This window comes from Bufo gargarizans, chromosome 8, assembly GCF_014858855.1.
Source record: "Bufo gargarizans isolate SCDJY-AF-19 chromosome 8, ASM1485885v1, whole genome shotgun sequence".
NCBI classification, from domain to species: domain Eukaryota; kingdom Metazoa; phylum Chordata; class Amphibia; order Anura; family Bufonidae; genus Bufo; species Bufo gargarizans.
Genome location: NC_058087.1, coordinates 65,056,117 through 65,080,883, shown reverse-complemented (window position 1 = coordinate 65,080,883; position 24,767 = coordinate 65,056,117). Strand labels below are relative to the sequence as shown.

Sequence of the window (24,767 nt, the reverse complement as noted above, 5' to 3'; positions counted from 1 at the left end):
TTTTAATTTTTTTAAGGTCTTTTAGGTTTTTTAAATTTATTTCCCTATCCACGTTTGTCTGTAGAGCATTTGCCATGCTCTTAAGCACATTTTGCTGCCTTTTGCAGCCCCCTAGCTCTTTCCAGGGCTATTTTAGAGCCATTTTAGTGGCCAAAAGTTCGGGTCCCCATTGACTTTAATGGGGTTCGGGGTCAAGTTCGGGTCCTGAACCCGAACTTTTTTTTCAAGTTCGGTCGAACCTGCCGAACCAGAACATTCAGGTGTCCGCTCAACTCTAAATACAAGTGATGGCCATATATACATAATAAACATATTTGTTGACGGGCAGGAGCCCAATTCAAAAGGCCAAACATGTATGGTACATCTATACAAAAAAACTGCGTTTTCCAGGGACCAGGAGACCCGGAAGCACAATGACTTCAGGTCAGGACCCGGTGAAACCAGAATTGGAACGCATTGGGTCTCGTGCGCTCCAAATGCAGAGAAATAAAACGGCAGCCTGGTAGGGACACATACAGGTGGAAACTTACATGAGCGCTAATTGTGCTCAAAGGAGCGGAGCACTATAGTGAAAGTAGACAGGAGGGGATGGAGTAACATCTATATGTAAAATCTATATATAGAAAAGTAGTTATACTTAAAAACGCATTTATATATAAAAAAGGGGTGAAATAAATCTCATGTCTAAAAGGACCCCGAAGGGTACCTATAATAACAAACCCAAAATGTAAAAATATAACAATGGCTGAATAAGATTAGAAGATAAAAACAGTCATGATAATAAATGAATAAACGGGTAATAATTTATACGTGACACAATACGCAGGGTCCAACAGGGACATGGTAAGGAGCTACTCCGACTAATAAAACAGATATGTGAAAATGTCGGAATAAAAATAGAGTGAACTGGAAAAGAATATCGTAAAATAACAATATCTAAGCACATAATCAAATATCTGTATCTGTACTTGGCATAAGGGTATGCACGTTGTCAAAGGAATTGATAAAAAAACACCAATAAATCCAGTCAGACGAACATATATGTCCTAGTAGGATGTATGATAAACTGATTGAAACAATCAACAGATTGGTATCCTTAGTAGTTCATATGTTCAAGTGATTTGTTGATACCAAAAGGGGTGAGAGCATTAAGTTTGAAAATCCAAAACATTTCTTTTCTACATAATGTCTGGTAGGATTGTGGGATTCACTCAAGGGGCGTTAATCGCAATAGGAATGGGTCCCCTTCGTGCAGTAAGAAATGACGAGATACACTATGTGTTACTACTTTCCGTCGTATGGTCGAACGATGTTCATTCATCCGTTCTCTTAGACATTGGGTTGTCTGTCCTACATACAGGAGATCACAAGGGCACTGTGAAAGGTATATAACATTTGAGGTGCTACAATTCATAATGTATTGTAGTGTGATTGGTTCTCTAGGTTGTGGTAGTGTGACCTTTTCCGCACAGCAGCTGATTATATCGCAGCATTTGCACCTTTTTATCCTGCATTTGGCCTGGCCAAAATGTCATTGTCCTGAGCTCTTTCAGAGTACAATGGGAGATAACGAAGGGGGGGTGCTGACAGTCTTTTGATAACAAGTTTCACAGTATAACATAATTACACATATCCAACACCAATACACATTTAACTCAAACTGATGACCATGTCGTCACATAGTTCCCCCAAGTTAAAGGATGGCAGACCCGGTGAGACCCTCTACGGGTCCACTTGGGGATGTCCATGTTAGTCACTGTTCCAGTTCTGTTTGGCGAGATAGTCCACCAGCATTCGCATTGTGTTTCCCAGGCTGATATTAGATTGTGAAAGTAAAAGGCTGTAGGGACAGGATTCACTGCAACAGTCATCCATGTGCTCAGGACACCCGGTTCAACCAAACAAGGGGATCTCCAAAATCCAAGGTCCTTACTCGCTAGGAAAGAGGCTGGTCCTCAGGCTTCTCCAGTAGCCCCAGTGACGGTTCTGTCTGTTACATTTCTCCCCTTCAACAGTAGACTAACCAGGTACCAGACCCCCAACTGGTCTGGATTTGTGTTAGTTGGACAAGATAAATCCAAAACCTCTTCCAACTGGTCCGCTTGGCTCTGCTGCAGGAGATTGATGCCATCCACGTCATCTCCTGGGTAAACACACTGCCGCTGGGGAGAGAGGTCGGCTGCCTCTTCTTCTCCCTGGAACACCCTCTGCCGCTGGGGAGAGAGGTCATCTACCTCTTCTCCCTGGGTCTCCATCTGCTGCTGGAATAGAGGTTGGCTACCTCTCTTTCTGTGTCTCCATCTGCCGCTGGAGAGGGAAGTCGGTCACCTCTTCTCCCTGGGTCTCCATCTGCTACTGAGGAGGTAGGTCGGCTACCTCTTCTCCCTGGGTCTCTGTGTTGCTCTCTGGCTGGGAGTGGAGGTTGCTTTGTGGGCAGAGATCAGCGGTACTTTGCCGTGGTGTCTGTGCTTCAACTGGGCAAACTGGTGCGCAGTAACAAAAGGACAGGTAGGGCAGAGGCCAGCGGCGCTCTGCCCAGATTCCAGCTCTTCCGCTGGTATATGGTCAGGGAATTCTACCCTCAGGACCTGGTTGTGGATCTACTGTGGAGAGGAGGGATCGCTTACCTCAACCTCCTGGCATTCTTGCGAGGTTGGTTGGGGATCTGCATCGGCCATCCAGCATCCCTGTAGGTCTGGTGCAGAGACCGCGGTCCCATCTGCACCATCGGAGTTAGGTGTAATGTCCCCCTGTGGTTGGGGAGAGAGACAGGTTTTCACCTCTCCCTGCAAGGTACACTGCCGCTGGAGAAGGGAGACGATGCTCTCCTCTCATTGCACAGTACACTTCCGCTGGGGTAGGGAGACAATGCTCTCCTCTCCCTGCAAGGTACACTGCCGCTGGGGAGAGACCGGTTGTCTCCTCTCCCTGCAAAACATACTGCCACTGGGGAGCAGGACCGACTGTCCCTACTCCCTGAACCTCCAGCTGCCGTTGGGGATCTCCGCTGACTGCCCAGCATCCCTTTAGGGCCGGTGGAGAGACCTCGGTCCCATCTCCACCTGCCATATGAAGTTCCCCCCAGCACCAATCTATTAGGTCCCCTACCTCTGTAGCCAGTAACAAGGAAATGGGGTTGTCTGCCATCTCATCCAGAAGCTTCAGGGGGGCTATGGGTGCAGGGCAGAGGCTAACAGCACTCTGCCCTGTTGCCAGCTCTTCTGCTGGGAAGTAAACTGCTAGTTTGGTGGCCTTGCAGAGAGTCTCCAGGGTCAATAATTGTTGTAGGCAGAGGCCTGTGGAGCTTTGCCCTGATGACAACTCTTCAGCTGGGGCTAGAAGTTCCTCTGCATCGGCCTGCGGTTGGGGAGAGGGGCTGCCTGCCCTGGAGGTACATTTCAGAGGTACATTTGGTGCTGGGAAGAGGTCAGCAGTGCCCTGCCCTGATGCCAGCTCTTCAGCTGTAACTTGTAGATCCATGACATCTGTGGTTGCTGGGGCATGCTGTTGATCAATGTCGAATAGTCTTTGGTATGCCTGTTCCAGCTCCCATTCCTGTGCAACTAAAAAGTCCAAATCAGTCCTCGATCTGAGCTCACTGGGGAGTTCCAACTCCCTAAAATCACATATGTCCTCCTTCTCCACTCCTGTGCTCTCCCAAATTGTGGATCCTCCAGGAGTGCCTCGAATATAAGTCCTGGGCCGCCGAAGTCATAGCCCTCTGTAGGATCATTGTTCCCCAGCCATGGACAAAATTGGTTGACATACCACTGTAGCACCCGATACCCATCATGCAGCATCAGTTCCGTTTGGAGCAGCTCATCCATCTCTGACAGCCATTCCTCCCAGGGCTGCTCTCCCAGGAAAGAAACACGCAAGTCCCATTGTTTCTAGTATCGTTCCTCAGATATAAGGAGGACATTGCCACAATAGTGCTGCTGCAATTGAAGAGTCTCCCTCCAGATCTCCCGTTGCAAAGCACCTCTCCTTCTCAGCATGTCCTGGGCAGAACCAAGATTCTGGAGCTGGGCCAGCGCTTCCATGGCCGTTGGCAACTGTGGCTCTTCTCCTATGTCAGCAGAAAACTTGGTCATGGTGGTGTTTTGAATGTTTCCTTAGGTAATAAAGAGCATACCACTGCTGCCACCATTGTGACAGACCCCCAGTACTTAAGAAGAGTATGTCCGCCTCTGTATTCTTCCTTACTCAGTAGATATTACAAACCGCTTATCTGTAGCTCCCAGTTTCCCCAGTTTCCTCAGTCACTGGTCGAGACTCAGTGTAGGTGAAATAAAGTCTGCTTTATTGAGCAGCTGCACAAGCTTATATACAGAAAGTGATCATATGAAACTGTAATCCCATCACATCCCCCTTCTTCCCCCCCAGACATTCTGTCTGCACCACACCACAGGGGTCCCCCTGCTAAAATAGCTCCAGGCAGCCCTAGCAGGATTCTGGCCAAAACGTCATTGTCCTGAGCTCTTTCAGAGTACAATGGGAGATAACGAAGGGGGTGCTAACAGTCTTTTGATAACAAGTTACACAGTATAACATAATTACACATATCCAACACCAATACACATTTAACTCAAACTGATGACCATTTCGTCACAACCATCATCGATTTCTACAATTTTTGTGAATTCTTCCAGCTACAGTTGTGTATACCTGTTTACAGACAGTATTCTGACAGCCCCCATGTAGCTTCTTTCTAGCTGAAAAATAATGTGAGGTGCAGCTGTCGATAATAAGAAGTGCCCAGCAACTGTCTGATATGCTACCAATACCACAGTTTATTTAATAGGGAAGGTCAATGCTCACAGTCTGGGTTCAGTTTAGATCTATTTGCTTCCTACCATTACCCTGTTTAGCTGGAAATACTAAAGGGGACACCTGCTATTTCAGAGAGTGCTGCCCTACAGGTGCTTTAAATATAAAAATACTTCTGCCATCACCACTCTAGACAGGAGGTGGATTGTATGAAGGAGTCTGCTGGCTTACTGGCTACCGAGGACGTGATGTTTTATAACTTTTCATTCAAGGCCATCATTAAATGTGCCCCCTGCCCTTCCTTCTCAGCCGTAGCCCTGCAGAGACAAATAATTATTCTCAGAGCTGGTATACAGTTTGCTGTCACCTCTGTGCGGGCACCTGCTTTCTTCTGTCTGCCATCTGGGGATCAGGAAACTCTGGTTTAGTAATTGCACTGTTTGGCTGAAACAGCAGTTAAAGCTAAATTGCTGAGTAGGTAAACCATCATTTTAAACTACTAGGGCTTCTTCACCATCTATGAATTGGTATATTTTCCTCCTAACATATGTGAGACATGGAAGAGTCAAGAATGGTTTATTGACCCCAAATACATTTTAGAAATGTGATAATGCTAGTGTCAAAATATTTCATACTTGGGAAAGTCCCAATGGATATACAGTACAGACACACTTTCTCATTCAAAGAGTTTTCTTTATTTTCATGACTATGAAAATTGTAGATTCACACTGAAGGCATCAAAACTATGAATTAACACATGTGGAATTATATACATAACAAAAAAGTGTGAAACAACGGAAAATATTCTAGGTTTTTCAAAGTAGCCACCTTTTGCTTTGATTACTGCTTTGCACACTCTTGGCATTGTCTTGATGAGCTTTAAGAGGTAGTCACCTGAAATTGTCTTCCAACAGTCTTGAAGGAGTTCCCAGAAATCCTTAACACTTGTTGGCCCTTTTGCCTTCACTCTGCGGTCCAGCTCACCCCAAACCATCTCGATTGGGTTCAGGTCCGGTGACTGTGGAAACCAGGTCATCTGGCGCAGCACCCCATCACTCTCCTTCATCGTCAAATAGCCCTTACACAGCCTGGAGGTGTGTTTGGGGTCATTGTCCTGTTGAAAAATAAATGATGGTCCAACTAAACGCAAACCGGATGGAATAGCATGCCGCTGCAAGATGCTGTGGTAGCCATGCTGGTTCAATATGCCTTCAATTTTGAATAAATCCCCAACAGTGTCATCGGCAAAGCACCCCCACACCATCACACCTCCTCCTCCATGCTTCACGGTGGGAACCAGGCATGTAGAGTCCATCCGTTCATCTTTTCTGCGTCGCACAAAGACACGGTGGTTGGAACCAAAGATCTCAAATTTGGACTCATCAGACCAAAGCACAGATTTCCACTGGCCTAATGTCCATTCCTTGTGTTCTTTAGCCCAAACAAGTCTCTTCTGCTTGTTGCCTGTCCTTAGCAGTGGTTTCCTAGCAGATATTCTACCATGAAGGCCTGATTCACACAGTCTCCTCTTAACAGTTGTTCTAGAGATGTGTCTGCTGCTAGAACTCTGTGTGGCATTGACCTGGTCTCTAAGCTGAGCTGCTGTTAACCTGCGATTTTTGAGGCTGGTGACTCGGATGAACTTATCCTCCGCAGCAGAGGTGACTCTTTGTCTTCCTTTCCTGGGGCGGTCCGCATGTGAGCCAGTTTCTTTGTAGCACTTGATGGTTTTTGTGACTGCACTTCGGGACACTTTCAAAGTTTTCCCAATTTTTCGGACTGACTGACCTTCATTTCTTAAAGTAATGATGGCCATTCGTTTTTCTTTACTTAGCTGCTTTTTCTTGCCATAATACAAATTCTAACAGTCTATTCAGTAGGACTATCAGCTGTGTATCCACCTGACTTCTCCACAGCGCAACTGATGGTCCCAACCCTATCTATTAGGCAAGAAATCCCACTTATTAAACCTGACAGGGCACACCTGTGAAGTGAAAACCATTTCGGGTGACTACCTCTTGAAGCTCATCAAGAGAATGCCAAGAGTGTGCAAAGCAGTAATCAGAGCAAAAAGTGGCTACTTTGAAGAACCTAGAATATGACATATTTTCAGTTGTTTCACACTTTTTTGTTATGTATATAATTCCACATGTGTTAATTCATAGTTTGGATGCCTTCAGCGTGAATCTACAATTTTCATAGTCATGAAAATAAAGAAAACTCTTTGAATGAGAAGGTGTGTCCAAACTTTTGGTCTGTACTGTATTTATATCTATAATTACAAAAATTACAACTCTTGCTCTTCCAAATACCCAATTCATTTCATCCTTTTCACACTACTGGTTACTTCTGGACTTCTACCTCCATAAAAGGATTTTGCTATCATCTTTTTACGGCACAGTGGTCACTCAGTGCCATTATTGGAAAGTTACGTCTAAACTCCTCTTCTATTTCATCATGGTTCAGTGATGCTGACCACATCAAAAGGATGGAAGATGGACAATTAACTTTTTCAAAGTTATACAAGATATAAGTTTACCTTCGTGATTGGTACCAGATCAATATCCAGTGAAAGCTGAAATCTTTTTGTATGGACTTTTAACCTCACCACCCTTTAAGAAATTGCTGTTGTCTTTCTCCATGTACATGTGAGTGACTCAACAATTTGTTATAGAGAAGGTATTGCCATTATGAAAAGTCATTGAATCTCTTGTCAAGATGTTGACTATGTTTAACCATCCTTTCTCAAATTAACAGTTGCAATGTTTTTGGCTAATACAGACGTGGACAAAATTGTTGGTACCCTTTGGTCAATGAAAGAAAAAGTCACAATGGTCACAGAAATAACTTTAATCTGACAAAAGTAATAATAAATTAAAATTCTATAAATGTTAACCAATGAAAGTCAGACATTGTTTTTCAACCATGCTTCAACAGAATTATGTAAAAAAATAAACTCATGAAACAGGCATGGACAAAAATGATGGTACCCCTAGAAAACACAGAACATAATGTGACCAAAGGGACATGTTAATTCAAGGTGTGTCCACTAATTAGCATCACAGGTGTCTACAACCTTGTAATCAGCCATTGGGCCTATATATATGGCTCCAGGTAATCACTGTGTTGTTTGGTGATATGGTGTGTACCACACTCGACATGGACCAGAGGAAGCAAAGGAAAGAGCTGTCTCAAGAGATCAGAAAGAAAATTATAGACAAGCATGTTAAAGGTAAAGGCTATAAGACCATCTCCAAGCAACTAGATGTTCCTGTGAGTACAGTTGCACATATTATTCATAAGTTTAAGATCCATGGGACTGTAGCCAACCTCCCTGGACGTGGCCGCAGGAGGAAAATTGATGACAAATCTAAGAGACGGATAATCCGAATGGTAACAAAAGAGCCTAGAAAGACTTCTAAAGAGATTCAAGGTGAACTTCATGCTCAAGGAACATCAGTGTCAGATCGCACCATCCGTCGTTGTTTGAGCCAAAGTGGACTACATGGGAGACGACCAAGGAGGACACCATTGTTGAAAACGAATCATAAAAAAGCAAGACTGGAATATGCCAAACTACATGTTGACAAGCCACAAAGCTTCTGGGAGAATGTCCTGTGGACAGATGAGACAAAAATCGAAGTTTTTGCCAAGGCACATCAGCTGTATGTTCACAGACGAAAAAATGAAGCATATCAAGAAAAGAACACTGTCCCTACTGTGAAACATGGAGGAGGCTCTGTTATGTTCTGGGGCTGCTTTGCTGCGTCTGGCACAGGGTGTCTTGAATCTGTGCAGGGTACAATGAAATCTCAAGACTATCAAGGAATTCTAGAGAGAAATGTACTAGCCAGTGTCAGAAAGCTTGGTCTCAGTCGCAGGTCATGGGTCTTGCAACAGGACAATGACCCAAAACACACCGCTAAAAACACCCAAGAATGGCTAAGAGGAAAAAATTGGACTATTCTAAAGTGGCCTTCTATGAGCCCTGACCTCAATCCTATTGAGCATCTTTGGAAGGAGCTGAAACATGCAGTCTGGAAAAGGCACCCTTCAAACCGGACACAACTGGAGCAGTTTGCTCATGAGGAGTGGGCCAAAATACCTGCTGAGAGGTGCAGATGTCTCATTGACAGTTACAGGAAGCGTTTGATTGCAGTGATTGCCTCAAAAGGTTGCGCAACAAAATATTAAGTTAGGGGTACCATCATTTTTGTCCATGCCTGTTTCATGAGTTTATTTTTTTACATAATTCTGTTGAAGCATGGTTGAAAAACAATGTCTGACTTTCATTGGTTAACATTTATAGAATTTTAATTTATTATTACTTTTGTCAGATTAAAGTTATTTCTGTGACCATTGTGACTTTTTCTTTCATTGACCAAAGGGTACCAACAATTTTGTCCACGTCTGTATAACTGGGACTTCAAATCTACGAGAATACAGTTTTGAACTGTCCATTATTACATGGATGGGATTTCATTTGGAAACCTTCCGGCTAAAACTGAAACTTTTTTTATTTTCTTTTATTTAAAAAAAATGTTAGTGACTACTTCGAAAGTTGTTTAATTTTGCATTTAAACATGTTTTCTGTGAGGAGAAAATTGATGACCTATCCTCAGAATAGGTCATCAAAATGTGATTGGTGGGGGTCTATCTCCTGGCACTCCTATAGATCAACTGCAATACCTAAAACAGCTGGTAAACAATCTATGGCATTTGTTTGGTACTCTGTGAGGGTTGCCACAGCTATCACTGGAGTGCCATGGCTTCTTCAAACAGCTGACCGACAGGGGTGCTAGGTGTCAGACCCCCACTGTTCAGATATTGATGACCTATCCACAGGATAGGTCATCAATATTCTACTTTGGGGAAGCCAATTTAAGAAGCAAATGAACAATAAAGAAAAATCAGTGTGAAGGTGCTGGTGCAGCTGGCTGCATGCCACCAATCCACCCCAACTTGTGACAGCCAATGACTGCCCGATTATGCAGTAAAATTGTTCAGCCATTGGCTGCAGTGGGTGGGCATGCCAGTCACACTGCCTGCCTTTACCCTAAAACAGCCAACACTACCACTTGACATGGATTCCCACCAATCAGCTGTTTTGGGAGGCTGTATCACTTCAATGAGCCCTGCAGCCTCCTTGTAGCTTACCAAGCACAACACCGTCTACTGTATAGCAGCTGTGCCTAGGTCACGTGACCAATGTACGTGACCTCACTGACCTAAGGTAAGCTACGAGGAGGCCACGGTGCTCAGCCTTAAATAACTGATTGGCAGGGATCTCAGGTGTTGCAATCCAACCGATCAGATACTGATGACTATTCTGTGAATAGGTCATCAGTATTACATACTCAAAAAACCTCTTTAACGAACAACCCCGTGGAATCTTTGCACATAAGTATAAGCATATTTGTTCATGTGAGAGCTGCATTAATGTCTGCAAAGTCCATATGAACTAATGCTGTATTCTCAGCTTCTAAGTTACGTGTCTCACCTGTATAAATCTCTGCCCCCGATGCTAACCAGGTTCGAAAAGACACTAAGGTCTGTCATGTTCTTTGGCCAGGACTGGATATTGAGATAACCTGAGAAGATAATAGAAAATTATAACAGTATTTGACATTCGGTATACGGCTAACCTATCCTCAAAGCAGTACACACATAAACACAGAGAAGACAATAACTGAGGATTCTCATTGACAGATTAAAGCAAAATTAGCCCTGTAATGTTTAATTCCAAAAATCTGAGTATTTTACCTGTGATCTCTCTGACGGTATGAAAAATATTCAGCTTCTCTGGATTCAAAGGAGCTATATTGTGGTAGGCATCGCTGGAGAATTATAAAAACAAAATGCATAAGATTATTAATCTTGAGGTCTCATTCTGCACACAGAACTCTAAAAAGCTGTAATTCACTGCAGCAAACACAAGAGGGCGCACACAAGATCCAGTCCTTCGTACTGTACTCAGAACATTTCACACCTGTTGCTTCATGTTAAAAGAAGAATGAAAGCTGCTGCTAATCTAGCTGTGGGATGGATAATGAAAAAAATCACATGTTTAAAATCATTTTCGATGAATGTTTTCCTGAAATGATTTTGCTAGCCAAGTACTTAAAATACATATGCAGGGATAGCACATCTGACATTGCTACTTAAGACTGTGGGATTTTAGAACATTGAGGCACTTCTGCACTGTCATTCCAGTAGGTTTACCAACACTATGTAAAAGCATACAGTAGGTCAGAACTAAATTGAGGTATAGAGTTGAGCGCGAATATTCGAATAGCGAATTTTAATCTCGAATATTAATACTATTCGTAATGATGAATATTCATAATTTTTTTCCATCTGAACACATGATTCCTCCCTGCTTCTTGCTTGTGGGCCAATGACATCATTGGTCCACAAGCAAGAAGCAGGGAGGAATAATGTGTTCAAATGGAAAACATGACGAATATTCAAAAAAACTGATATATAGCACTAAATTGAATATAGATCTATATATTAGTTTTTTTAGAATATTCTTAATTTTTTTCCATCTGAAGTCATGATTCCTCCCTGCTTAAGTTGCTTGTGGGCCAATGACTCATTGGTTCACAAGCAAGAAGCAGGGAGGAATCATGTGTTCAGATGGAAAAAATGACGAATATTCTATAGTGCTATATATACGTTTTTGACCCCTGCCTGTATTGAGTGCGTAATATTTGCATACCTTGCAGATTTTCACATTAAAAAAAACGTAGAACATAACGAATATACAAATTTGTGAACATATGACGAATATTCTACAAAATATTTGTGAAATATCACGAATTCGAATATGACCCCTGCCGCTCATCACTATTGAAGTATAAAATAGAAAATTCATGTTATAAGATCTTATGCTTATTAAAGGGCCCCTGTCAGCAGATTTGTACCTATGACACTGGCTGACCTGTTACATGTGCACTTGGCAGCTGAAGGCATCTGTTTTGGTCCCATGTTCATATGTGCCCAAGTTTTCATATATGCAAATGAGCCTCTAGGAGCTACGGAGGCGTTGCCTAGAGGCTCTGCTCTCTCTGCAACTGGTGCACCCTCTGCACTTTGATTGACAGATCCAGGTGTGATGATGTTTTCACTGCCTGATCCAGTTGCAGAGAGAGCAGAGCCTCTAATTGCAAAGGTAACACCCCTGTTGCTCCTATAGGCTTTTCTCAGCAATGCAGGCACATAAGAACATGGGACTAACACTGAAACCTTCAGCTGCCAAGTGCACATGCAACAGGTCAGCCAGGTTCATAGGCACAAATCTGCTGACAGATGCCTTTTAAAGGGGTTCTCCAGAAATTAAGAAAATGGAAATACTTAAATATTATGTTATTATAAATATATTCCCAAATACCTTTCATTAGTTATAATGGCTCATTTTGTCTGGGGAGCAATCATTAGGAGAAATAAAATGCCCGTTGTCCTATTAGTGCACACAAAACCTGTCCTAATCACGCAGCAGGACAAGTTACTTAAGAGCACTGAGCTAAAAAGCTGCCTCATCCTCCTCTCCTACTTGTCATGGATTATGATTCTGAATACATATGATAAGTAGTGTTGATCACGGATATTAGAATTGCGAATTTTAATCGCGAATATCGTCACTTCGAGAATTCGCGAATATTTCGAATATCGCAAAATATATTCGTAATTGCGAATATTAGATTTTTGTGAAAATACCAGTTCATGCAAATTTTTATGTGAATTTTCGCAATCAAGAAAATAATGCCTGGAGATCATGAATTTGCGAATTTGCGAATTTGTGAATATATGGCGAATATTCGCCCAAATATTCGCGAAATATCACGAATTCGAATATTGCCCCTGCCGCTCATCACTAATGATAAGATCTTCAGCTGCATCTCTGTAGGAATTGAGTTCATAAGGAGACATAAAGTACAGAGAGGACGGACAGGACAGACTGTGGTAATGGAGAGTACATACAGGTGCTGCTGCCCATTACCCTCACCCTCCTCTCTGTACTTCATGTCTCCGTATTAGAATGTTTTATAATATGAAAGCACAAAATGGTGGCACACACAGCTCCAACCACTTTATAATACAGGTCTGCAGTGTCAAACCAACTCAACTTCTTCACGTTTGAAGAATCTGTTAAATAATTGAAAGATTATGAAACTAGGATGCTATAGCAAGTAAAGGAGACATTGTTTTATCTGAGTCTCTCCTGGAGGGTCATAGACAATAATGTTGTATACAGAACAGCTGCAATGTATGTGGAGGCCAACCGACCTATTGTGCTAATTGTACTCATATTCCCATCCTACACGGAGCTACATCAGGGATGGACGAGCCACCAAAACAGCATGTATATCCACATAGAGGCCCTAAAGGAGAGAGGACCCTGCTTTCTGGGCTCCCTTACTAATAAAACCTGTGGGATCACTATTCAATTAAAAGATTCCTGCGGTAACCCAGGAGTAGGAACCTGAGAACATGAACTGACACTTCCAAGCATCCTTTCTAGTGCTTGGCTAGCTGTGCCAAGAATGCATGGGCTCATAGGAGTCCCATTCCCAAGGAATCTTAAAAGTCATGTATTCCACCACATTAACCCTTACCATAAACCTAATCCCAAACCCAGACACACAAGAGACTACACAGAACCCCTTTTAAAAAAGACTCAACATATCCAGAAACACAGCACTTTCATAAGAACTACTTTTTACCTTACCTGTATCAGTGCCACATGACTCTCTCACTTGACTTTAAAGGGATTATCCACTGATGACCTACTTGAATGGAAGCTGAACAGCACTATTCAGACATGGTCACTACACAGTGGATGGAGCCTTCTATTTTTGGATCTGTCCATCCACTATTTGGTTTATGGTGCTGTCAGCTGCTGAAAAAATGAATGGGGGTACTGGGTGTTGGCCTAACACCGGTTTTTATATTGATATATCTGGAAGGATAAGTCATCAATATCTAAAAGCTGGACAGCCCATTTAAACAATACTTGCCAACATTTGACAGTTGTCTTATGGAAAAATGATGAGTATTTTGTTATCCCGTCTGGTGTTTATGCTCTAGTTCTACTCTGCCTGTTTGTTCCTGAGTCCGAGAGCCAAGTGCCAAGTACATCAGGACCAACCGGGGAGAACCAGAATAATACCCTTACGATCTGGCCCAACATCAAACTAGTAAGGCTATGTTCATACTGCAATTATTTGATCAGCTATTTCCATCAGTTATTTTGACCCAAAACTAGGAACGGGTCAAAAACACAGAACAGGTGCAGATCATTCCATTCTACCTTATGTCTGAATAGGCTTCACTACTGGTTTTGGCTCACAAAAACTGATGGTGATAACTAGTGATGAGCGGCATAGGCAATATTCGTTTTCACAATATTTAGCAAATTTTTCACATAATATTCACAATAAATTAGCGAATTCTAAAATTCACGATCTCCGGTCATTATTTTTGCAATTGTGCAAATTGGCACATATGATGCACATTTTTTGGTGCAATACATGCAACTTCACATGTTATCAGGTCTGAGTAGATATTATTACTGATTGGTGCGCTAAGTATTGTTGTGACAACACATCACTATGTCTGTAGCATGCATGTATGGACAGCAGAGAAACAGTAATTCCTATCACACTACCTAACACCCTGCACTGGAAGGTTCCAAGTAAAGCTTCAACATGCAACAAGAAGAAATGGGTGTGAGACAAAACATTTTTTGAGCATTCAATTTAATGAAAACAACGAATAAACTGAAACAGGCTGTTTTTTAGCTGATCAAAAGTTTAGGACCACACCTCCAAAAAATAAAATAAACCCCCACAGAATAGAAATCCAACTTCCAAACATGAACCAGTAATGAGTAGCTCAGCCGTTATTGTTTATCACTTCCAAAATTCGTTTCGGCATGCTTGATGCAAGCGTTTCCATGAGGTGAGTGGGAACATTTCTCCAAGTGGTGAAGACGGCCGCACAAAGGCTATCTACTGTCTGGAACTGTTGTCCATTTTTGTAAACTTCCCTTGCCATCCATCCCCAAAGGTTCTCAATTGGATTTAGATCAGGGGAACACGCAGGATGGGCCAAAAGAGTGATGTTATTCTCCTGGAAGAAGTCCCTTGTCCTGCGGGCATTGTGTACTGTAGCATTGTCCTGTTGAAAAACCCAGTTGTTACCACACAGACGAGGGTCCTCAGTCATGAGGAATGCTCTCTGCAACATCTGGACATCGCCAGTGGCCGTTTGATGCCCCTGCACTTCCTGAAGCTCCATTGTTCCACTGAAGGAAAAAGCACCCCAGACCATTATGGTGCCCCCTCCACTGTGGTGCGTAGAAAACATCTCAGTAACGTTGGAAACCATCAGGACCATCAAGGTTAAATTTTTTCTCATCAGAGAATAATACTTTCTTCCACCTTTGAATGTCCCATGTTTGGTGCTCTCTTGCAAAGTCCAAACAAGCAGTTCTGTGGCGTTCAAGGAGACGAGGTCTTTGAAGAGGTTTTTTGTTTTTGAAGCCCTTCTGTAACGGTCACGTACACACACACACAAAGGGGGGAGGATAGCGACCACTGCGCTCCAGCCTCACCCCTGGCCCTGCCTACGTGCCTCACGAGTCCTGATGACAGGGGACAACTGGACGGCAGTCCCTAACTTAGGATACGTGCGGGAAGGACAGACAAGACAAATAACAAATAGTGAACGGACCGGGTCAAAACCAAGAGGATAACGCAGTAAAGAGGAATAAGCAAAGAAAGCTCAGGAGAAGCCGGGGTCATAAATACCAGGAGAATCGAGAAGTACCAATGGAGTCCGAAAATAATAGTCAGGTGGAAGCTGAGGTCAATATACCAGGAAGGATGCATAGTACAGGAGGAGCAGGCAAAGGATCGTCAGGGAACAGGATCAGGTAAGTACACAATGTGACAACCACCCGCCAATCCCGTCGTACTAAGCCACAGTTGCCATACAGGTCTCCACTAGAGACTTCTGGAGGCAAATCCACTGTGAGCACAGAAGACGTTTAAGATTGGTTGGTGGGTCCAGACAGGATACAATCACGATTGTATGTACAATCGGTAAAAATAAAATTACTGATTTCACGCTGGAAATCAAATAAATTTGCTGCCACCACTCTTCGTATTGAATCGGGGCGAAGAGACCCCGGCTAGCTAATTCTAAAGGGACGAAACGGTTATTTGCAACCTAGCTAGTACATTAGCAATTTATAAAAAATAAAACAATTTGGTAGTATGTCTTCTGAGGACAGAGTTCTTAGCATAGATCAGGTCATCAAGTAACAAGGGCAAAACTGGAACGATGAAATCGTTAGTTTTTATTCTAAAACTGCACACAAAAATATATATACATTAAAGCTGACAGATAAATATACCTGCCAGTTGAACAGATAGGATAGAAATAGGTAAGAGGTGGAAGGGAATAGAATGTCTGTAAGTTCAGAATTACCGTGGTAGTGTCCAGTAATAGGCAGTCTTTGAAAGGAATAATCCAAGATGGTGGGGTGTGTCCGTGTCCACCGGGCGGTCGTGATGTTAGTCGACATCAGATGGTAGAAGAAGGACCCAGGACCTGAGTGTGTCACTGTTTTTACCTACTCTGAAGCGGGGAGTGGTTATGACACGTTCAGGTCCAGCCTTGTGTAATTGGAACAGGGGCAGTCCTTTGCCCCATAGGGAGAAAATCTGGCAGAATCTTTGCTTTGCCCATTTCTCCATATCCCGTAAGTCCAATCAAGAAATATAGTTGATATTGATAATCAGTATAATTTTACGCATCATCTGATAACAAATACGACTAAAAGATAATACAGGGTGCCTGAGAACCTTTATATCTCAGAGCGGGAATCTCTCATTTGCCCGCGGGTTTCCTAGAAGGTGGGTTAGAAGAACCAAAGCCATCTCTGAAAAGATGGTTCCTTTCACATTTCCATAACCCATGAAATATTAGGAAAATATGGGAAAAATATGAAGCCTATGGATTGAAGGGGACTTTCAGGTCATCTTCCTTCCTGTACCAACCAGCTGTGTGATAAGGATCTGTTCTTTTCTTCTGAAGCTCGCTGCCCAGGTTAAAGGTGTGAGACCTCCTGCGATGCCAGAGCCACTCCGACTACAGAAAGGAAGTTTTTATGAGGTTCTGTCAAGAAAATACCAGATTGATGGGTACTTAACCTGGCATGGGGCAGGAAGATTCTTTGGCAAGAAGGTGCTAATTGTACCTCTGATCTGTGAGCTGTGCTAGCAAGGGTGAATTACTTCGGGTTGAGAAAAAAAAAAAAGATTTTAACTCTTTGTGTGCAGACGAAGGCTCTGGTGATTTTCAAACCGGACGCATTCGCGATTTCTTTGTGTTGCTGAGATTGCAAATCGTCACACACAGGTATCCAACAACTGCCAGGAACCTAAATTAACAAGCAACCTGTGGCCAGCAGGCTGCCTGTATTTATAGTGGGGAGTAAGGGTCATGTGACGTTGCCAGCATCACATGACCGACAGACCAACCAGTCAAGCACCGAGTGATCAGCTCCGGCGCTCAAGCCGCCCTGGGAATGAGGTCAAACACAGATCCTCGCTCCTGAAGCTAAGCAGCAGGTCTGCAGCTGATGGGAGACCGAGTGCGCCTTTGGCACCCCGTAACACCTTCAGTCTCAGATGCCGTCTGATGGTCATGGGGCTGCAGTCAGCACCAGTAAGGGCCTTAATTTGGGTCATGGATCGTCCAGTGTCTTGACGGACAGCCAATTGGATCCTCCGACTCAGTTCTGATGACATTTTTTGGGGTCTTCCACTTGACTTTTTTGTTCCATAACCCTCAGGATCATTTAAGAAATTCCAAATGACTGTCTTACTGCGTCCCACCTCAGCAGCGATGGCGCGCTGTGAGAGACCCTCCTTATGCAGTTCAACAATCCGACCACATTAAAAAAGGGAGACTTTGTACATACAGTAGCTATATTCTAGAGCTGGCCAGTGTAATTGATGATTTACAGGTATAAGTTATAGATTTCATATAGTAGGTTGAGGTCAATGGAGCAGTTCATACCATCCTGTTTGGTTACAGGTTACAATGTCTATAATGACATTTGGTGCTGTTTTATTTTCGGTCAAGCATCTATTAGCATATTTGGGCCCTCCTGGCCTGTGTGAACTATTGCCCTGCAAGGATTCTCATTCAGGTTTAACAATTCTAAAGCAAGTGAAAAGATTTTGTGGTCAGGAACCATTTCCCTTATTATTATTTGAAAGACACATAGTGACACGGCAAGACCTCTCTGCCTTAGTATTCCTCAGTCACGGTGTCCTAACAGGAGCTCATCATTTTGGCGTCCTTACTCTTTAATCTAAAAAGGGTGACTGTTACAAGTGAATATATATTTTATCTCAAGGTTATTTACAACTGCCGTCGATTGCTCACACACGCTCATTAACATGATTCATTTCGGGAACCAAACCTTTTTTTGTATTTGCTAAAAATTACTCAGCAGTTCCTGCAAAATGAAATTCTATCTCAAGCAGGGACCCAGCTGGCAATGAGTTTACAAATCCCTAAAGTTTGACTTTTTATTTCTTGGCTAGAACTAAATTGTATAATCTTTTGGTGTAAATGCCAGCAGGAAAGATGTTTTTCTCCACCATTATTAGGTTTGCATTTCAGAAAACTGCAATGGTCCTTTATCCTCAGTTTCATTATTTTTGTATCATATGTTGCTAAAAGAGAGCATTATTAGAGATATGCCAAATTAACTCACAGATGTCCCTATTCCTTTGGAAACAGCTCTCACTTGCAGCAAATCATGACCATACAACATTCATAATGCAGGTTGTAAATGGAATCTGGATATAAAACTTTTGCATACCCCAAAGACTTTGTGTAGTAATAGAAAACCATCTATGTTTTCTATTTTATGTTTTTTTATGTTTTCTTTAGTTTGTATGAATGGTTAGTAAAATTATAATTTCACAATATCTACCAAATAAAAAGTTTGGTCATACTAACCTATCCTCAGCTCTACAGTATATACTGAAAGGAAAATAAAACTTCTATCTAAATGTCATGATGTTCCAAATGCCATGATGTCTTGTCTGATGCCACTCACATAACACAACCTAAAAGCTAGGTGTCATATTACACGTGCCCCTCTATTCAGATAGAGTCCCTGTGGTCCCTATAGGCTGTTATCATAGCAAGGAGAAGTTATATGGTAAGCAACCAGTGGAACTATGGTTGGAACTATATGTGGTTCTAAAGATCTAAAGATTTATGCCTGTGGCTTCCCAGCTGTAAATGCCATCATAGACCAATGACAAGTATATATCAATCATTAGACACCATATTGGTAGCTCATACTGTACCTAGCTAAGAGTGATTCCACTCATACCTTTCACTATGGACATAATCATATCATAAACACTTGGCACTATGACTAGCTCTGACAACCAACACTAAGCTAGCACAATATCACTGACACATTTTATTCATTAAAGTTTCCTAGTGGTTATTTCTATGTACTAGACATTGGTAGTAAATTGTGAATATGTAACAATGATTTGAGCTCAGTCAAGCTCTTCAAAATTGCCTTCTTTTTAACTACTGTAGTGAGACTCCAAATCAACTGACTGAATGTGAAGACCACTGTTCCATGGAAATCAATCATCCATGCAAAATGTTGCAACCAGGATTCATAAGACTTGTGAAGTGGAGGGATTAGCAGGTCCTTGAGCGAGTTTGGCTAAAGGATTTTGTTGACTCAAGAGTTTTTTCATAAACTTTTTGCCAGAAGCAGATTGCCATGTTAGAATGATGGTTCTTCATTTTGGTAAAGGATGGCAAGAACTGTTGAAGGAGATTCAGGTCACGCAACTGATGTTAATGCGAAGCCCTAAGATGAGGGAGGGTGCAGCTGCCCTGGGGGAAAAAAATGGTTAGACGGATGGAGGAGCTTTTAAACTAGGATCATACTAATAAGGGGGTAGATAGTGTAGATAGAGAGTTTGTTATAGAAGGGGACAGTGGGGATTTAGTGGGGGCTGGGGTTAGCAAGCAAAATAGGGAGAAGACTGGGCATAACTATACATTTATAAAAAATAGAACTGCTGGTAAAAAGTACCTGTTACATACAAAAATTAACCACGGTAAGCAGAAAATCCTGGATAGTCACTTTACAGGTAATAGTAATTTAAAATGTATTTTCACAAATGCCAGAAGTCTAGCTAGCCAAATGGGGGAGCTGGAGGCTATGGTACTTGAAGAGCACATAGATGTAGTTGGTGTAGCTGAGACATGGTTGGACGCTTCGCATGATTGGGCTGTTAATATTGAGGGTTTTACACTATTTAGGAAAGACAGGGTCAATAAAAAAGGTAGTGGTGTGTGCCTGTATGTGAGGAGTGATCTGAAGACAAGTGTGAAAGAGGCAATTGTGCGTGAGGATGTGGAAAACTTATGGGTGGAAGTTCAAAGGGATATAAACACTGAACAAAAAAAATACTTGCTGTAATCTATAGACCCCCCCCCCCCCCTAACATCACAGAAGAGATAGAAACGCAACTGTATAATCAAATATAGCAGGAGGCACAAGCTGGTACAGTGGTCATAATGGGAGATTTTAACTTCCCAGACATTGACAGGGGTCATGGTTCTGCCTCAACTGCAAAGGAGAGAACATTCCTCAACTTGCTGCAGGCCAGTTTGTAGAAGCTCCCACTAGGGGTGATGCTCTGTTGGATCTGGTAATTTCTAATGTGCAGAGCTTGTTGGTAATGTTACTGTTCAAGATACACTATGTAATAGTGACCACAATATAATTATATTCCCCCTAAACTATAAGAAGCAAACTCTGTCAGGCAGTGCAAAGACACTGAATTTTAAAAAGGCTAATTTCCCTGGGTTGAGGGCAGCATTTCAGGGCATAGACTGGGAGCAGCTACTGTCATATAATAATACAGAGGATAAATGGGAGAGCTTTAAATCCACATTGAGTAATTGCACAAAAAAATGTATCCCATTAGGTAACAAGTATAAACAGCTAAAATGACCCCCCCCCCCCCCCATGGCTTACAGCTACTGTAAAAAGAGCAAAAAAAGACAAAAAGAGGGCATTTAAAAAAATAATAATTTTAGGGGTCAGCTGTAGCTTTTGAAGATTACAAAGGGCTTAATGAAATCTGCAAAAAGGAGATAAAATTAGCAAAGATACAAAACAAATAGCAAAATAGCAGTGATATACTCAATTGGCTAACTGTAGATATGGTCCAAGGGAAGTTAAATAGGGTAAATGGGTCCAGATGGATTACACCTAAGAGTGATTAAAGAGCTCTGTTCAGTCATTGCCGAGCCCCTGTTTATAATTTTTAAGGATTCTCTAGTGACTGGTACAGTGCCAAGTGATTGGCGCAAGGCAAAATTGGTACCCATAATCAAAAAAGGATCAAGGTCCTTCACAGGTAATTATAGACCAGTTAGTTTAACTTCTGTCGTGGGAAAAATGTTTGAAGGAATCTTAAGTGACTAAATACAAGAGTATGTGACTATAAATAATATTATAAGTGATAACCAACATGGGTTTACCAAGGGCAGAAGTTGTCAGACTAACCTGATTTGTTATTATGAGGAGGTGAGTAGTAGCTTGGATAAAGGGGCGGCTGTGGATGTAGTGTTTCTGGATTTTGCAAAGGCTTTTGATACTGTCCCACATAGACGCTTAATAAGTAAAGTAAGGTCTATAGGCTTGGAAAGTATAGTTTGTAATTGGATTGAAAACTGGCTGAAGGACCGTGTCCAGAGAGTTGTGGTCAATGATTCCTATTCAGAATGGTCCCAGGTTATAAGTGGTGTACCGCAAGGTTCAGTGCTGGGCCCTTTACTATTTAACTCATTTATTAATGATATTGAGGATGGGATTAATAGCACCGTACAGTTCTACACAGCTTAGTGTCATATGCAAAAATCTGCTTAGTGTCATCTGCTATTTTTGCAGATGACACTAAGCTGTGTTGAACTGTACAGTCTATGGAAGATGTCCACAAACTACAAGCTGACTTGAACACTCTGAGTGATTGGGCATCAACTTGGCAAATGAGGTTCAATGTTGACAATGTTATGCATCTTGGTAGTAATTATCTCTGTTCTTCATATGTCCTAGGTGATGTAGCACTGGGGGAGTCACTTATACAGAAGGATTTGGGTGTCCTTGTAGATGGTAGATAAAGTTATAGTATACAATGTCAATCAGCTGCTTCTAAGGCCACCAGGATATTTTCACGCATTAAACGAGGCATTAACTCGCGAGGCAGGGATGTAATATTACCACTTTACAAAAGCGCTGGTGCGGCCTCATCTGGAATACGCAGTCCAGTTCTGGGCACCAGTCCATAGAAAGGATGCACTGCAGCTGGAAAAAGTACAGAGGAGAGCGACTAAAATGATAAGGGGCATGGAGGGTCTTAGTTATGAAGAAAGATTAAAATAATAGAATTTATTGAGAAGAGACGTCTAAGAGGGACATGATTAACCTGTACAAGTATATAAATGGGCCATACAAAAAATATGTCGAAAAGCTATTCCATGTAAAATGTGCTCAAAAGACACTGCCTCCGACTTAAGAAGAAAACGTTCAGTCTCCAGAAGCGTCAAAGCTTCTTTATTGTAAGAACTGTGAATCTGTGGAATAGACTTCCTCAGGACGTGGTCACAGCAGGAGCAGTGGACAGTTTCAAAAAGGGTTTAGACAAATTCTTAAAAGTAAAAAACATAAATGCTTATGAAAATGTGTAAAAATCTGAGTCTCACTTCCTTCTGGGATTCGCGTCCCCCCCTATCACTTGGTTGAACTTGATGGACGTTTGTCTTTTTTCTACTGTATTAACTATGTAACTATATCTATGACCGGGATCAGAAACCTATGGCACTCCAGGTGTTCTGAAACTACAACTCCCAGAATCTACGTTCTGGGAGTTACGGTTACAGGAACAGCTGAGTAAGTGCACATGCTGGGAATTGTAGTTTCAAAGCAGCTGGGGTGGCACAGGTTGCTGATTCCTGATCTATAATTAGATTTCTACAAGGGTCTTGAAAAATAAATTGGGTCAAAAGATGATAAGCTCCAAAACTGAATCCTATTATATTTTCAGTTGCTATACTCTTACATATGGATTGTTTTGCTTTGATTATTCTTTCATATAAAACAATATCTATATTTAAAGGGAATGTGTCTTGCTTATTGTTTAAAATTTAATAATATTTAAAATAAAGCTTATTTTCAAATACATTTTGGTGGTTATTTTTCATTTTCCATATCAATATATATGGGGGGAAAAAACTAAAACACAGAGTCCTGCAGTTTTCCCACTAAGCCTGATAACAGGCCTCACTTCTTGATTTGTACAGATCACTTTACTGCAGTTATCTGCTTATCTTTACAGACAGGATTATGATGACAGATATCACTTATATATAGTTAACACAAGATCCACTATTCACAATAAGCGATATCACAGCTTATTAGCTACTCCCTGACCCCTCCACAGGTCACAGAGCATGCCTAGAAAACTCTCCCAACAAAGTCAATAAGGTCTCCTCCTGTCTATTGAGTCTATTGCCCAAGGTGGCTGCTGTAAAGAATATCTCCAAATGCCGTTAAAAAACAGCTCAGGCAAGATGGTCGCCCCCATAATTATTTTCAAGAAATAGAACAAAGTAACCTACTATCATAAAATAAAAACTGAGTAGAAAATATATATTATTTTTATTTATTTGACATATTCATAGTTTTCAACCATTTCTTGGATAGTCGTCTCCATACAAATTGGTAAAGAAAGGAAGCGTGTACGTTTTGTATATAAAAAGGCTTCACTCAGTTGCCGTTCTGCCTTGGCGCTCTCAGGACTCCTGAGAAAATGGACTTTTAATGACATTGCAGCATTCAAGGTCATAATGTACACTGCAATGAATATTCTTGCTCTCCATCTCAATGCTATATCAAGCCTGCCACCTGTCAGGGATTCAATTTGTTTTAATTGTGGATTTTGTCACTTCTCCAGTGAGTAGAAGCTTATATCTACCATGCCTGGGGTCCCAATATTCCCAGCAGGATCTGTCTGCTCCCACATACGAGCTCTAATTGTCACACCTCGTTACTTAATTGTAGATCAAAAGCACCTCCCAGCTGAGGAGTGCTAATGACATGCGTCCTTGCGATACCCTCACGGGTAGACTGGACGACGAGGTGTGACAAGGGACTGAGCAGAGGGAACAAGCTGAACGAATGCTCTTCCCCAGGAGGATAACTTTGTTAATAGGCGTAATTTAATTCCTTAATCTCATAGTTATTATAGCATAGGCAGGGAATGTAAAATAAATAAAAACATTAAAGCTATGAAGTTCAGTAGACAGGTATTTTTTTTTTCTGGCAAAGGTAAGAAATGGGTTTTATTTTTTTTTGTCTACTATATAATGATTTCTCTATAACTGGTGTAAGAAAATCATTGCATTGTACTCTTAATCCCTATGAATCCTATACTTTGTGTAATAATTATCATTATTACCATTTGTAATATTATATGAACAGTAGTGTTAGGCGCGAATATTCGAATAGCGAATATTAATCGCGAATATCGGCACTTCGAGAATTTGTTAATATTTAGAATTTAGTTATATATATTCGTAATTTCGAATATACTAAAAAAAAATTCCCATTAGTAACCTTCCTTCTTCTTTGTGGGCCAATGAGAAGGCTGAAATGTCTTTGTCTGAGCTTAGCAACATCCCTAGCAACCAATAGGGAAGTTGCCTACCCCTTACTATATAAGAACCTCCCCAGCAGCCCTTGTATGCAGAATTTTGCAGATCTGAGAGAGACAGCAGTGTCATTGCTGTGCTCTCTGCTGTTTTCCTGTGTCTTTACATTAGATAGTTAGTTAGTGGGTTAGTTAGTTAGCTTATATCTATAT

At 41.7% G+C, this 24,767-nt stretch overlaps 1 protein-coding gene across 2 annotated transcripts in view; it reads right to left on the bottom strand.

Moving 5' to 3' along the window:
- The window catches only part of ERBB4 (erb-b2 receptor tyrosine kinase 4), a 1,102,749-nt gene that overhangs the window by 293,036 nt on the left and 784,946 nt on the right, over positions 1-24,767 (bottom strand). For both annotated transcript variants that reach the window (XM_044302570.1, XM_044302571.1), the window contains exons 10-11: positions 10,534-10,607; positions 10,271-10,361 (exon numbers count right to left, since the gene is read on the bottom strand). In XM_044302570.1, coding sequence (XP_044158505.1) covers positions 10,271-10,361; positions 10,534-10,607 — 165 coding nt within the window. The remainder of the gene's footprint in view (positions 1-10,270; positions 10,362-10,533; positions 10,608-24,767) is intronic.